The sequence below is a fragment of the Aegilops tauschii genome, chromosome 2, assembly GCF_002575655.3.
Source record: "Aegilops tauschii subsp. strangulata cultivar AL8/78 chromosome 2, Aet v6.0, whole genome shotgun sequence".
In the NCBI taxonomy this organism is placed as follows: domain Eukaryota; kingdom Viridiplantae; phylum Streptophyta; class Magnoliopsida; order Poales; family Poaceae; genus Aegilops; species Aegilops tauschii.
In genome coordinates, this window is record NC_053036.3 from 424,137,286 (window position 1) to 424,153,086 (window position 15,801).

At 41.9% G+C, this 15,801-nt stretch overlaps 1 protein-coding gene across 1 annotated transcript; it reads right to left on the reverse strand.

The window, feature by feature from the left end:
- Positions 1-904: 904 nt before the first annotated feature.
- Positions 905-9,483, reverse strand: LOC109749954 (CRM-domain containing factor CFM2, chloroplastic). Its single transcript, XM_020308888.3, has 13 exons — positions 8,809-9,483; positions 7,493-8,297; positions 7,273-7,403; positions 3,713-4,033; positions 3,460-3,613; positions 2,584-2,876; positions 2,439-2,498; positions 2,244-2,354; positions 2,031-2,147; positions 1,838-1,942; positions 1,537-1,762; positions 1,325-1,455; positions 905-1,241 (listed from the first exon to the last, which is right to left on the reverse strand). The coding sequence occupies exons 1-13, from the start codon at positions 9,418-9,420 to the stop codon at positions 1,050-1,052; spliced, it is 3,258 nt and encodes a 1,085-aa protein (XP_020164477.1). The 5' UTR covers positions 9,421-9,483; the 3' UTR covers positions 905-1,049.
- Between the last annotated feature and the right edge of the window lie 6,318 nt (positions 9,484-15,801).

Genomic DNA, 15,801 nt, shown 5'->3' on the forward strand with positions numbered 1-15,801 from the left:
TTCTGGCAAAAATACGAACTGAGGCGAACTTGTCATGCTCGTCAACTAAACTTTTCACCTTCGATAAATATAATTTGCCATGAAAAACATTTGATTTTTCATGCCTAAAAATCTAACATTTGCTAGATATCTGGCAGTTTATAAATTTAAACTGTCAAAACATCTTACATTTATTTACGGAAAGCAAGGGTACTCAAACTATCATAGTAATAAGAGGGATCAAACTATCAGAACTAAGAGCTTATTCCGATATCAACTTATTCCCTGATCTTTCCCAACAATATGTTTTTGGCTTCCAGTAGAATTTTTTATTTTGCGTTAGCATAGCATTTTGTGTGCCCCCGACAAAGTTGTGTGCTAAGAGCCCCATAAGACTAGTGCATCAGAGCAACAACCATCGTCGATGAATACAGTTGTATGGGGAGAGTATTCTTTACGTAACTCATAACATGTAATACAAACACGATGAGCATACAACCAGTCTCTGCATAATTTGTCAGGCATCGATAAAGTATAGTACAATCAGAGACAGCATCTATTGGTATTCAATGTCAGAAGTCGCTTCTAGTCGAATTCACAACCTGCGGAGGACAAGAAGAGGTCAGGCATCCCGGGCCGGGCAATTTGTCTGTCAACAGGAACAACAGGGTTTGGTGTCGGTAGTGACGACAAATCAGCAAACAGATCATTGCCATTTGTCGCAGCATCTTGTACCTGTGTACTGTGCCATCAGCGAAAGTCTTTTTCAACAGCACAAATGATGGGGGGAAAGGGTTTGCTCAGCCAATCGCATTTTTTGCTCGATCCTAAAAAAAATCGCACTTTTGCTCGATTCCAGCAGATGGCACAAGCAGTTTCAATTTTCTGTCGGATTCTAACTGCTGAGAGTTTCCACGAGATCTGATTTTGGTTGTGGCAAAGTTCGTTAAAAGGCTTCACAGACGTACAAGATTTACAAGTAGGCGGATGAGAATACACTCAATGTTCGTTTGTACCACAACATAGGAGGGTCATCTTCAAAAAACACTAGGAGTTTGTCCAGGATCCAGCTATTGTGATTCACCTGGGTGCAGTCCACATTCTAATCTGATGGCTTCAAGGAGCTGTGGTGATATCACCTCCTTTTCCCCCTCAATTGTGCTGTCTTCCCTGGAACTTGTCTCGGTCACGTCCGCTCCCCAGCCTCTGTACAAAATCACTTTGTTTGGTTCTCGTGACACGAGAACCGATCCTGTCGCCTCCTGTTTTTCCATTGAACAGCGAAGAAGCTCAGTTTAATTTAGAGTGCCTCGGATCTAGCAATACTCTGTTGCAGATTACAAACCTCTAGTTCTGATATCAGCTGTTGGACTGGTGTTCCATCTGCTCTGTTCTTAATATTCACAACAGCAAGAGGATGCTTTTTGAAGTGTGTCCGTATTGTTTTTGCAACTCCGGTGATGACATTATTCCTCCCTGCGACAGGAACCAGATGCTATGCTCAGCATATTAATTTGAGGTTCGGTGACAATATATGAAATAAGACTAAGAAGATACCAATGGCAAGTACTGGCCGTTTCTTCACTTGCAGAGCTTGCTTCCTTAGCACAAGTCTCTCCCGATTCGATAGAGGTGCAGCTTTGGAAGGCAAGTGAGGAGTATATGTCTGGACCAATATCGGCTCATCCAGTGCCTGGGAAGGGCTAAGGGTTTTGAAGACTTTGGAATCCTCTTCGCTACCACTGTCTGAATGGCATTCTACAGGAAAGCTCAGCCGATTTTGCTGCAAAAGCAATTCATCAGAATCAACGCGGAACAAAAGAAAGACATCGAATGGGTAGACAACTAACAAACTCACATATTCGATCTGATTATCTGATGAAGCTGTACTTGAACTCTCAATCAGGCATGGCCTCAAAGCCTCAGAGGAATCATCTTTAAGCTCGTTCAAACATAACTTCTTCTGCAAATACGTTGTGCAGTATCCTCATCAGTTGAAAAATCATCAAACTACAAAGTAGAGTTTTTCATAAGGAAGAGTGACTATAGACCTGTGTATCATCTAAAGGAACTCCAGTTCTGGTTGTATTCAAGATTCTATTTGTTCCACCTGAACTGCACTCTTCACCCTCTGGCTCAAAACACTCAGGAGCAACTTCAGGCACTTCCTTGACCATGCATATTTACATAAATACATATTCAGGCACATGATGGAATATACCACTAGGCTGCAGTAGAACTACATGCAAGTTAAAAATGTTTACTTTGCTTGTCTCCCCTGATGTTCCAGAGTTGTCACAGAGATCATGCATGCCTTTGTTTTCATGGCCTGAGTTCATCTGATTAGACAAAGCCACTGGATGACCCTCCGTTTGCTAAAAATATTGTGTCCTAGTTAGCAAAGAAGCTCACATCATTCAACAAAAAATATAACAGTTGACCGTTGAACAAAATCTCACCATCTGACCCCTCAAGTAGTCGATGTTCTTTGATAGATTAAGTACGTGAAGCTTCAAGGACTAAATAAACAAGGGATACTTATATCAGGATCTAAAAAATAACCTCACGAAAAGTCCGTCACAAACAAATGCAGTTAAGTTTCACCTTGTGGCGCTGAAGCTCTACAGAACGCTTCAGAGCATCCTTTTTATTCAACAAAGATTTTGGCCTGAGAGCTGACGGCCTCTGGTAGTTCTTCCCTCGATACATTATAATTGCATGTCCTTTGCTCACTCTCTCCACTGCCACCAAAATACCACCACTCTCAGCTTCTAGGGTTCGAGCAGCATATGTAACATCTTCCATGCTGTGTTCTTTACATATAATCTTGACAAGTTCTCGATACTTCCAATGAAGGTGCATATTTTCAATTGTTCCATCAAAAACTCCTCTCCTTCCTGCAAATCAATAGAAAAAATTATATTAGAAGAGATAATAAAAATGTAAGATAGAAATGGAAGCGGATTTTTTATAGGAACCGCACCCTAGCTACCTAGTTCACACCTTCTTAAAATGATCCCAGCAAACAGCATGCTGTCTAGTCATTCACATTCTACTAGGGACTAGGATTTCATATTATGTGTTGACAGACAAGTACTGCACACTATTTATTATCATTACCACAGGTTGTGCAAGTTGAGTAAGGAATATTGTTGATTTCTTTTACTGTGGGTGCGACATGGATCATTATGATGGTATACTTACAAAAACAATGGAGGTATAAGATGGTAGAGAACGAGAAGCTTCTCCAGATGGATTGCATCAGATGAAAGAACAACTTCAAATTTGAGCACTTCAAGCAACGTAAAATCACACAGGATTCACCCTTTTAACATGAGAACTGCAACCCTATGACACTTGTAGGAAAATATTACACATATCTTTTCAACCAAATTTCATACAAAATAATTCAATAACCTAGTTAGGTATTGCTCAGAACATATGTGCGCGGTGTACTGGAAGGTTGAGAAGAATAATCACCTAGCAGCAGAAATGGCTTCATCTGCGAACCAACTTTCCTCAACATGTACCTCTCCTCTTCTGAGATGGCCTCTCTTGTTTCAGCTTTTGAAGGCCAAGATGCCTTTTCTAGCTCCTCAAGAAGTTTTTCAGCCTTCTTTTTCTCTGCTATAGCCTGGAAATATGTTTATATGTATTATGTGGTGGGATCTTAAAAATAATAGGACATCAAAATTACAAAGAGACAGCAAGAGGTAAATTTAAATAAAAATACCTGATATAATCTGGTTTCCATGTTCTCGGCAACTGTATTTAGAGATTCAGTTATATATTCTGTAACAGAAGTTTCGCCTTCATGTTTTTCTTCATGACATTCATGCCCGTGTACCGAGGCATCATTTGCCATCTTCAGTTCAGAAGCATCTTGAGTAGGTATGCTTTCTTCAATTTCAGGCTTGGGCTTGTTGATCACGGAATTGTCGTGCTTTCTGCGTTTTTCAATTGCAAGAGAGACAGCTGGGGGAAGGAAATCTTTTCCCCTGTATAGTACAATTGACTCGTTGTCCCTTGATAAAAGCGTCCCACCAGTCAAGCCCTGGAAGATTAAGAATGTAACAGGTGTAATTTACCTTTCTGGTCTGAGATGAAGATTATAGTGAGTAGTGTCTTGTGATGTTAATTCAAGAGTATTGTAGAGAAAAGTAAAGCTAGAAGGTCTTCACAGGTTTAATTCTACTTTCTGACTCCGATAACATAGTGTTGGAGTTAGATGATGATGTTGTTGTTGTTGTTGTTGTTGTTTTTTGCTTTTTTAAGTATACAAGGTCATGTGTGCTATAGTTCATGAGTAGTAGCTGAGTTGTAATTACGAGAGCCTCTAGTTTGGGAACAAGCACTCATGTACAGATGTACTCTCTACCTATCAATAGAACATGTTGCTAGGTCAAACCATCAAACTCTTAGACCATGGATTACATTGTTTTTTCAGATCTTTGGATTAAACTCATTCTGCCTTTTTTATGTTCCTAGGTCAAACCAGGAAAGCATGCTCAATAGTGTTTGTGTTGTACAGCATGCATGCAACATTTAGTTCTAACAGCCAGTTTCAACGGGTGGAAAAAACAGCAACGAGCACCCCGTTCTTCAACAGTTTGATGTCCACAACGAGCACCAGAAACTCGGAGATAAAGTATGTTTACCTATGTCTGATCTCACATATATCAAAGTGACGAGCAGACAACTGGTGGCTAATGTTTGCCATTCAAGCACAACTAATAACTAATTAGGTGGGTTTATTTGTGGATTTTCTGGGACTTGATACCACAACCTCGTGGTAACTTGTCTGCTAATCTCTTAAGTTGATTACGATGATAATCAACTGCATCACCTGGAAGAAAAAATAATGTGCCATAAACATAAACTAGCTAAGTTTCCACAGAGTGGAGAAACAGTTATGCTTCAGCACATATGAGTCCTAGGCTGCAGTTGTTTAACTTAAAAAAACAAAGACTGCAGGGAAGGCCCTGACAGCAAGTTTATTAGAAGGAGTTTTACAACTTGTGTACAGTATGTACAAAGCACCACTATGGTTAGGCTATACGGAAACATGCATGTACATGGAGACTAAAACCGCGAGTCGATCCAGGTTAGCAGGGGAGACCTAGCCTCCTCTTTGAGCCTATACTTGCAACTGGATGCCTTCATGAGGTTGTTTCCAAACAGCGAATCTAAGATGGATCTGGTCAAAACAATTAATGTTCCTTTGCTTCCGGATGTACCAGGTCACCGTAATTGTGACTTTGAAGAAAAAAGGCTGGGAAAAAGTGATGTGGACAGCTAGGATCATCTGCTCTGTATCATCGCAGGAGGCCAATGGATGTTCAGAAAATGCCAGCAGGCCTTGCTGAAAGGACAATTGAAGAACAGGTGATCGCAAGTTTCCAGAGCGCCAAGCCAGCGGATCACGCATGAGAAGCTCATAATGCCAGTGTAGTTTCTTCAGACTAGCATATCTCAGGTCTGAGCCGGTCATGAAGGAAGAGCCAAACAAAGGCCTTGGGCTTGGTAGTCATTTGCAGCGGCAAAATCATTTAAAGATACTGGGACTTGTAAATCTCTAAAGCGCCAGGAATATAATTTGAAGAATAAATACGGAGAGCCAACAGAGAGAGTAATGAACCTTCCAAAAGTAAGTCACATTGTGTCTAAGGTAGCTTGCATCACATAAAAAAAATATTCTAGTTCTAAGGAATGTAAAATTAGGCTGAAATGTTCGGTTTTGCTTGCTCAAAAATCCAATAGTACAATGGAGGCAAATAATTCCATTTGAACATGGGCATATTTTCTTTGCCTCATGCTGTGGCTGAAATGTTCGGTTTTGCTTGCTAAAAATTCCAATTGTACAAAGTTAGAGGCAAATAATTCCATTTGAACATGTGCATACTTTCTTTGCCTCATGCTGTGGCTAGCCTTTTGCAGGAGTATGATGATGTGCTACATGTGTACCGCCAGGCTCCCGCGATCAGGGGAATTGAACATCAGATTGACCTAATTCCGCTGCCTCCTTGCTCAACCGTGCACCATATAGGACCAATCCCTAGGAGATTGGTCAGGTCAGCTTGGCTTTTACCCGCAAGAGAAAAAAAAGGTCAGCTTGGCTTTTGGCAAGGCTGGTTCAGCGATTGCTTGGTTCATGGGTCCTCTCACCCGGGCCTTGATCGTGAGGCTCACCTCCACAAATTGAAGGTATCTATCTCATCGAAAGGTCGCACCACTCTACTGCTATATCAAGGGGTGGGGGTGGGGGTCAAGGATATTCACAGCTTGCTTGGCCTCTGGAAGTTAAGAAGACAATGTTTAACAAATGAGCATAGCAGGAAAAAAAAAAGGAGTGTAGCCTGGCAAAGTGATCTCTGGGGATTGGCACAGCCCAAGGGATCATGCTAGAAGGATATACTGTCATCTATCACAATCTGGCAGTTGATGATTCGTTCGAACTTGCCACACAGACTGAAAACATCCCGCCACCAGAACAATCCCGCATGGGCGCGAGGAAGGACACTATTGTTGTTACAGTACTGCCAAACCATGTTAAGTACTAACCCAGTGAATATTATTGTAAAAATTGTGAAGCAATTTTGAGCATGAGGGCCTTGTGAACAATGAGATTTGTGACGCCCTGCCCCCATTGCCTTTAAGCTTGCACACACCATGTTCCAGGCAGCAAGGGATTTCCTATGTGTCTGCCCCATAGGAAGTGAGTCAGTAAAGGTTAATATTTTCTTTTACACCTTCAGGTAACTAGAGCATATCCATATAGTAGGTAGGCAGAGAACTAAGAACAAATTCAACCAGTTGAATTTTAACATCAAGGGATATAAAGCTAGAGCAGCAGCAACACAATACTCGATATGGTCCATCATTGTCTTACATGTAAGGGCAAGTAAGAACCAGGGGAAGATCAAGATATGGTCCATAATAAGAGAGAAGTCCTAAATTTCTTTTCGCGAGTGACATCCAAAAAAACAAAGGAGGTGACCCAGCAGCAGATTGATTTAATCAACTTAATCTTTATTCAAAGGTCCAAGCTAGACAATCTTTGACGGTTTGACCTTTCATGACACCGCATTGGTTGGCATGGATGATATCAAGGATGCGTACAACTTCAATTTGATGGAACACGGACAAACATATTATATCTCCAAAATTGTTGAGCCAAAGACATTTCACAAGGTCTACAACGTCACCAACTACGGTTTTACCACAAAAAGACGTACTAGAGAATATAAAATGCAATGTACAATTGCATATAATAAATTGATAACACCTACCTACCTTTAATTCCTCGGAGACGAGCTCACTATCAATGCAGTATGGACCTCTCTTCATTGCAATCTTCGCCACCTCACACCTTTCCCATAACTTGATCATGGATGCAGCCAATCCTTGAAGGTTACTGCTTCTTCCTAGACAGTGGAAACTAGAAAAGTTAATTACGGGTGGTTCTCATCAACTTAATCCAAGATGTTAGAAATAGAAAATTCCCGAACATTACCAAGTGCATAGTGGTAGGGCAAAGGACGAGCTAGCCTCCTAAGGATAGTCATTTCTCTATCTGTTAGCTTGGGTGGTACACCTGAAGGAAGAAGACGGAAAGGCCTACGGAATCCAGGAACGATAGCTGGCAACAAATCAGCATCCACTGGAAGGGGATCATACCCCCACCATTCAGAAAACCGTGGACCCAGCCCATCTAATAATTTGTCATCGTCCTTCGCAAGCTTGACCTCCCCAGGCAACTGTAATCGGAACTTATTTGGAGAACCAACACCGGTAACTAAGGTAGACCTAGCTAAAGGTCTGACCACACTAGGAGGATTTACATTAGTGCCTATATGAAATCTTGCATGCTGTTTGGTTGCAGCTCCACTGTTAATTTTCACTGCTGATCTACCCTCCTGTGTATCAACAACAGGCGCTTTAGAGGATATCATGGGATAATTTGCATCTTCCTTTCTGGCCACGCTCTGCCCCACAGATAACATGTCATGATTCTCATGTTCCTCTCCTATACTCCTCTGTTCTCCATATACTATGGCAACATTTACGACAGCCTCATCTTCATAATGAATACTATCTTCTGTATGATTCTTACCATCCACTTCACTACTACATTGTTCCACAGATAAAAAACCAAGATCTTCATCATCATCATCAGAACTGCTCTGCTCTGATGATTCATCCTTGAGACAATCATCCATCTTTTGCTGGTCATGGAAGTAAGGATATTTATAGTTGGTTCCTCTATACAGTATGATGGTGCTTCCAGATCTCCAAATAACCAAGCCTCCAGTTTTCCTCTATCAAGCAAAACACACAGAGCATGAAAAATTGCAAGTCGGATAACATTGAGATGAAAATAGTTGGGTCCAACTATGTACCAGTATTTCTCTTGTTACAAACTTTTTTTGTTAAATGGAATTAGAATTCAAATTCAAATATATAGTGAAGCGATAACTATGTGCATGCTAATCCACTCGTGGATTAATTTATTTCAAGCACGCAAGATATGAAGATATACAAATTCACAACCTGGCCATATGACTACAAAGTTATGGGAGCAGCATTTTGTCCTGTCATTCTGCACATTTCAGATTTCACATCAAGTGTGTGAAATCATCTATACTGTATATACACAGCATCTTATCAACCTATTCTATCAGTGTCCAAAGGCAAATACTAGCATTAAGTGGCATCCAACATCCAAAGCCAATGCATGCTCACATATACCGATACACCTGTGCACAAGCAGCAGCGAGCAAGCATTAATCGGAAACAACACATAGCAAGGTTCCACAGTGCGGTGCTCACCTCGAGGACCTCGTGGGTGCGCCTCATGTTCATGGCGGAGATGTCATCGCACCTGATCTTCACGAGCTCCGCGTTGCGCCATCGCTCGTGTATCCCGTTCACGATCCCCTCTGTGACGCCGGGCTTCCCCACCTTGAGCCTCTTACGCAGCCGGATGCCGACCCCCTGCAGCCGCCGCAGCTCGTCCCGCGGCAGCGTAAGCTCCGCCGCGGACGGTGGCGTCGGTGGCGCTGCCGCATCCCTCCCCCGCCTCTGCCTGCGCCGTGCCGCGTCCGCCTCGCCGTCGCCAGTGGCCCAGCTAGGGTCTAGCGTGGAGCCGACGCGGTGGCGAGGGAGCTGGGCCGGGGTGGGCACGAAAATCTCCCCGGGGGACGGGGCGTCGGCGCTCGGGGCCGGGGCCGGAACGGGGGTCTCCGGGGAGGCCTCGAGGTATCCGAGGCTGCGGAGCTTGTCGGAGATGCGGCGGAGCGCGGACTTGGCGAGGAGCTCCGGCTCTGAGGAAGGCGAGGCGCGGACGGGAGGGAGGCGGGGGTGAGGGTGGCCGGCTCTGGAAGTGGCGACAGGGAGGGAGAGGATGAGAGGGGAGGGATGGGGGGAGAATTGGAGGAGCATTTGGGCGGGGTGGGGTGGGAACCGATGGAGAAAGAGGGGTTTAAGCCGCGAGCTGGAGGATAAGGCGTCGGGAGGTGAAAGACGAAGAACGGCAAATTTGACAAATTTGATCTATAGACGAAATCAAATCACAGAATAAACTGTCCGCGAAACTACTTCACGCGGCTGACCTTTTTGTGTGACGCCCGACACGAAGGCGCCACACTACACTGTACAACGCCTCACAGATAGGCGCTATACGGCCAGCGTCGCACCCGTGTGATCCGAAAATTACTAAGTCAGTGTGCAGCGCCTGAGAGTTAGGCGCCACACTATACAGTGTAGCGTCTAGCTCCTAGGCGTTGCACTAGTGTTGTCTAGGCGTTGCACTAGTGCAGCGCCTGAGAGCTAGGCGCCATGGGTCAGCCGCGTGAAATAGTTTCACCGACAGTTCATTCTGTGATTTGATTTCGTCTATAGGTCAAATTTGTCAAATTTGCCAAGAACAAGACGATCCAAGCTTTTGAATTTTTGAGCAATTTGATGAAATAGCACATCTTTCCTTGTACCTTGACAAAATAGCACACTTTTCTTTTTGTTTGATTAAATGACACATTTTTCCTCCATGGCTGGATAAAATGACACAAACTGCCTTTTTTGTTTGATAGGTCTGACCTTTCTGTTCTCGGCTCCTTTGATTCAAAGGAATTTTGTACTCTCTGAGATTTTTGGAGGATTAGAATTCTTAAGATTTTTTTTCGACACTGGTTGTTTGATTCGGATGACTAAATTTTATAGGAATTTTCTTAAAAGACATTTCATGGAAAACCTATCATCCACCACAAACATTTTCTATAGTTACTTTGTTTTCCTTGTGGCATAAACCACTCTCTGGTATCCTGTAAGATTTGGGTGGACATACCGCTTCAATCGTATTTTTTTCTATTTCTGCATTTTGAAATTCCTATGAACCAAAAAGGCTCTTAAATTTGAATCATTCGCTAAACTAAATAAGTTTGGTACGTCTCATTGACATAAGCAATAGTGGGTTGATAAGTGGATATTTGAAATGAAGGCTGACCCATTGAGAAACAGTAAAACTGAGCCACCTACGATGCCTCACAGCGATTTGGGGCTCTTTACCGTCCGATCAAGCAGTTGAACGTCTCATATCTTTCACAGTCGTCCCACATCGTCGCTGAAGCATTTTCGGGCATGAACGAACCCCGCTCGGGCCGCTGCTCCGGAAACCGGTTTAGGTGGCCTATGGTTGAGCGGGCCTTTTCCACTGTGAGGGGCGCCCACTCATACGGTTTGGACGGCCCATTATCACTTCTTTGCTTAGCGGCCCGCCGAGGCTTCGCTTCTCTGGCGACAGACCGTTCAAGATTTACACGACAGGGAGGGGCGTGTCGCCTCCTTCGCCTCCACGATGACCTCGCCTAGACCGGGATAGGGCGCTCGATGCGCGTCCCCAATGACGACATGCTCAATCTGACCAACAGAATTGCGGCCACAGTTTTGGCAACATGATACAAGGAGTAGATAGAGACTAAAATTGTTGCTCTGCTGATGATCTATGTGAGCACGATCATATGCCCATTGTCTGTGTGCACCTGCTTCACGTTTATTTATTTTTCAGGAAAGAATTTGAGGATCTTGCGTATATTTTGACCTCAGTTGTGCTCGAGTAATATAAAAATTGGGGGTACCTAGAGTTTTCACAATTGATAACAGGTGGATTAGTGACAATTGAGTACTACTGGTTAGACCTTGTGTCTTATCCATGATTTGGAGCTATACCTCATGTGCAATTGGTAGTTGGTTGAAATCGAGTGATCAGAACACACCCCCCTTCATTGGCCATATTTAGTTATTTCATGAAAATTTAGATTATTTGGACTCCTCGAACCATATACAGATATCATTATTGCTGACCTTGAATTGATAGAGAAAATTTGTAATTTAGGTATATATATTATTCGTAGCATGGTATCATATATAGCACCATAGAAGATCATTTTTTAGAACTTACCCATTCTTCACTTGTTAATGGGCACTTCTATTTCAAATTTTGAGAAAGAAGATGCAGTAAGTTCTTTATCTCATTTTTAACCAATCTCCAAGAACTTAGCTCCACTGCTTTAATTTAATTTATATGTGATTTTTTATTTATTTTATAACTTTTAAGAAGTATAAAAAATAAAAATATACATCATTTGCACATTTATGTTTGGCTTACGTGGTGAAGCTAAGTGTGCAACAATTCAAAGATTCCACGACTGTTAAAATGCTTAAGGAGGACAATTTTGTATATTGCCTTTACAACTACGAGGCTTGACATAAAAATAACATAAATTTTCAAGCACAATTTAAAGGAAACCAGCGGCAATAGTCATTCTTTATTACCCTACCTTTAGGTATAAACCATCCCCTGTTTTCTCACAATGAATCATTCATGTATCCTCACTTTCGAGTGTTTCATATTTATTACATACTATAACTCCAAATTTTTTAGACAATATCATCGTTACCGTTTTAAAGATGGACGGGCGCGGCAGAGCGCGCCTCTAGATCTAGTCGACAAGGTGACAAGTGAGGTTGGCTCAACTAAGAGAGCGGCCACAACAGTGCTTTGACGGCTAGTTTTGACGATGGTAGTGGTCGTTCAGTTGTCCAAAAACTTAATATAATCTTTATTACGTTTATGATGCTTTTGGGCTTTATACTTCCGGTGAGTTTTTATAATAATTCAGTTTTTTTCTGGAAAAAAGAGTCCATGCCCTCATGCTTTGGAATGAACATCAAATTAAACCAAAAAGGTAAAAAAAAATTATACATGTATAATGTCTTATACATACATGTGAATCTTCGTGGAGAAACTATACATGTTGTGATATGAGGAAAAGAATGTTCTAGAAAGACTATTTTTTAAAGTATTTTAGAACATAGATTTCCTTACCCGGCTTAAATTATACTAAGTTCGTTTCCAAAGTATAAGGTGTATTAATTTTTCAAAAAACAAATAATCAAGTTTTCTAAAACAATATCAATATCTATAATACCAAAACTGTATCATTATTAGATCCATCACCAAAAGCATTTTCATATTTTATTTCCTTTGTATCGTAGATGTTGTTATTTTATTCTCTAATGTTAGTCAGGTATACATAAGTTTAACTTGCACGAAAACCGATGCACCTTGCAGTTATATAACCTTAAGATGTTAAAAGTAAAAATAAAGTTTGACTTGGGACATCCCTCTCATTACCTCTCTCTTTCAGGAGCCCACTGCTTTCAATATTATTCAAATCCAGAATATCTACTCTCGCGGCCCTGATATTTTGTATTGGGATCTCACCCCAAATGGTAAGTGTAGCTAAAAAAGTACTTACAACCTCTGCTCATAGGATATTCAAAGTTAGCAAAACAATCAACCCATATAATTACCCACGCCAGTGAGACATGTTCTCAAGCAGGTATCGAATCAGAAAGCTCTTGTCGCCAAGAGTACGAACTTTTGCTTGGAGACTCCTTGGGAAAGCCCTACCTGTTGTAGAGTTGGACATTTATCGGTTCACATCACGTCTGAATGTTGCAGGTGCAACCATCAGGAGGATGAACTTCATTTGTTTATAAATTGTGCTTTTGCCAAAGCTACATGGTTTGGCCATCCTTAGAACATTAGAAATGACAAACTTACTGCTAATTACCACACCACACAACATATCATTCCAACCTTGTTAAACATTAACCAACTTCGTGCTTCTTTTTTTGGAAAAGGAGGCTTACCCCCGGCCTCTGCATCCGAAGAATGCATGCGGCCATCTTTATTAAAAACGAAGTTTAAAACAAAAAAGTCTTATCTCCATTACAGCTCGCAAGAGGAGCGAAAATAAAAAAGAGTTCTCAAAGCCACAACCGGCATGTGTAAAAGAATAGAACACTAAACACCTATTCTATTAAGAGACCGCCATCCAAATCGGTTGAATATATCCCGTGCTACCATCTCCCATTGGATGCACCCAGTAACCAAAGGCTCCCTGGACTCCATAGGAGTGAGTAAGGACCACGTACGGATCCAAGCAGTAGCTCTTACTATGACCTGCAAGAATGTTAAGGAGTATTGTCTGTTAAAGATCATATCATTTCTGCAGTTCCATGTAGCCCAAAGAAGCGCACATATTCCAATCCGAATACGAGACGCAGTAAGCAAATCTATACCAGCTAGCCAGGTCCCAAATAAACCTTCAATGCTAGTTGGTGGATTAATGTTAAAGGCTATATGAATCAATCGCCAGAGTAATCTCGCGAGGGGGCATTCTATAAATAAGTGTTGTATTGTCTCATCATGCACACAAAAACAACATCGTGGACTACCCACCCACCTTCGCTTTATCAAGTTGTCCTTGGTAAGAATCACTTGCTTGTGTACAAACCACATCAAGATTTTAATACACAAGGGGACCTTCACCTTCCAGATATATAGGGATCTTGGGATGGTGCCAGAGTTAATGAGATCCATATAAAACGATTTAACCGTGAACACACTGTTACTTGTTAATTTCTAGATAAAAGAATCAGGTTGGTCAGATAATTGAACATCCATTAACCGTCTAACCAAGTGTAGCCAGGAATTCCAACGTCCCCCGACTAGAGATCTCCTAAACTGTATATTTAAGGGTACCTCTTGTAAGATATTGGCCACGTAATCTTCTTTACGTCGAACAATATTATATAAGGTGGGGTATTGCAGTGCTAGAGGCTCGTCCCCTAGCCACGTATCTTCCCAAAATCTTGTTGTCAACCCATTGCCGACACAGAATTTGAAGGAAATATGCCCTAGAGGCAATAATAAAGTTGTTTTTTGTATTTCCTTATATCATGATAAATGTTTATTATTCATGCTAGAATTGTATTAACCGGAAACTTAGTACATGTATGAATACATAGACAAACAGGGTGTCCCTAGTATGCCTCTACTTGACTAGCTCGTTAATCAAATATGGTTAAGTTTCCTAACCATAGATGCTACCTCTTGACCATGCGTTGGTTTTCCCTTGAAGAGGAAAGGGTGATGCAGCAAAGTAGCGTAAGTATTTCCCTCAGTTTTTGAGAACCAAGGTATCAATCCAGTAGGAGATTACATGCAAGTCACCTAGTACCTGCACAAACAATCAAGAACCTTGCAACCAACGCGATAAAGGGGTTGTCAATCCCTTCACGGTCACTCGCAAAAGTGAGATCTAATAAAGATAGTAAGATAAATATTTTTGGTATTTTTGTTGTATAGATTGGAAAGTAAAGATTGCAAAATAAAATAAATAGGAAACTAAAATTATAGATCGGAAACTTATATGATGTAAAATAGACCCGGGGGCCATAGGTTTCACTAGTGGCTTCTCTCATGATAGCATGTATTACGGTGGGTGAACAACTTACTGTTGAGCAATTGATAGAAAAGCGCATAGTTATGAGAATATCTAGGCAATGATCATGAATATAGGCATCACGTGCGTGTCAAGTAGACCGAAACGATTCTGCGTCTACTACTATTACTCCACACATCGACCGCTATCCAGCATGCATCTAGAGTATTAAGTTCATAAGAACAGAGTAACACATTAAGCAAGATGACATGATGTAGAGGGATAAACTCAAGCAATATGATATAAACCCCATCTTTTTATCCTTGATGGCAACAATACAATACGTGCCTTGCTGCCCCTACTGTCACTGGGAAAGGGCACCGCAAGATTGAAGCCAAAGCTAAGCACTTCTCCCATTGCAAGAAAGATCAATCTAGTAGGGCAAACTAAACCGATAATTCGAAGAGACTTGCAAAGATATCAAAACATGCATATAAGAATTCAGAGAAGAACCAAATATTATTCATAGATAATCTTGATCATAAATCCACAATTCATCGGATCTCGGCAAACACACCGCAAAAAGTATTACATCGAATAGATCTCCAAGAACATCAAGGAGAACTTTGTATTGTGAATCAAAGAGAGAGAAGAAGCCATCTAGCTAATAACTATGGACCCGAAGGTCTGTGGTAAACTACTCACGCTTCATCGGAGAGGCTATGGTGTTGATGTAGAAACCCTCCGTGATCGATTCCCCCTCTGGCAGATCGCCGAAAAAGGCCCCAAGATGGGATCTCACGAGTACAGAAGGTTGCAGCGGTGGAAAAGTGGTTTCATGGCTCCCCCTGATGTTTTCAGGGTATAAGAGTATATATAGGCGAAAGAAGTACGTCGGTGGAGCTCCGTGGGGCCCACGAGGGTGGGGGCGCGCCTACCCCCCTGGGCGCGCCCTCCTGCCTCGTGGCCGCCTCGCAGAGTTCCAGACTTCAACTCCAAGTCTTCTGGATTGCGTTTGTTCCAAGAAAGATCT

Bases quoted from the DNA above. Each gene is read 5' to 3' on its own strand.
- LOC109749954 (XM_020308888.3), bottom strand. From the start codon at position 9,420: ATGCTCCTCCAATTCTCCCCCCATCCCTCCCCTCTCATCCTCTCCCTC. The intron at 2,877-3,459 runs GTGATTATTCTT...ATTGATTTGCAG, and splicing joins GAAGCCATTTCTGCTGCTAG to GAAGGAGAGGAGTTTTTGAT. The intron at 1,242-1,324 runs GTTTGTAATCTG...ATGGAAAAACAG, and splicing joins AGCTGATATCAGAACTAGAG to GAGGCGACAGGATCGGTTCT.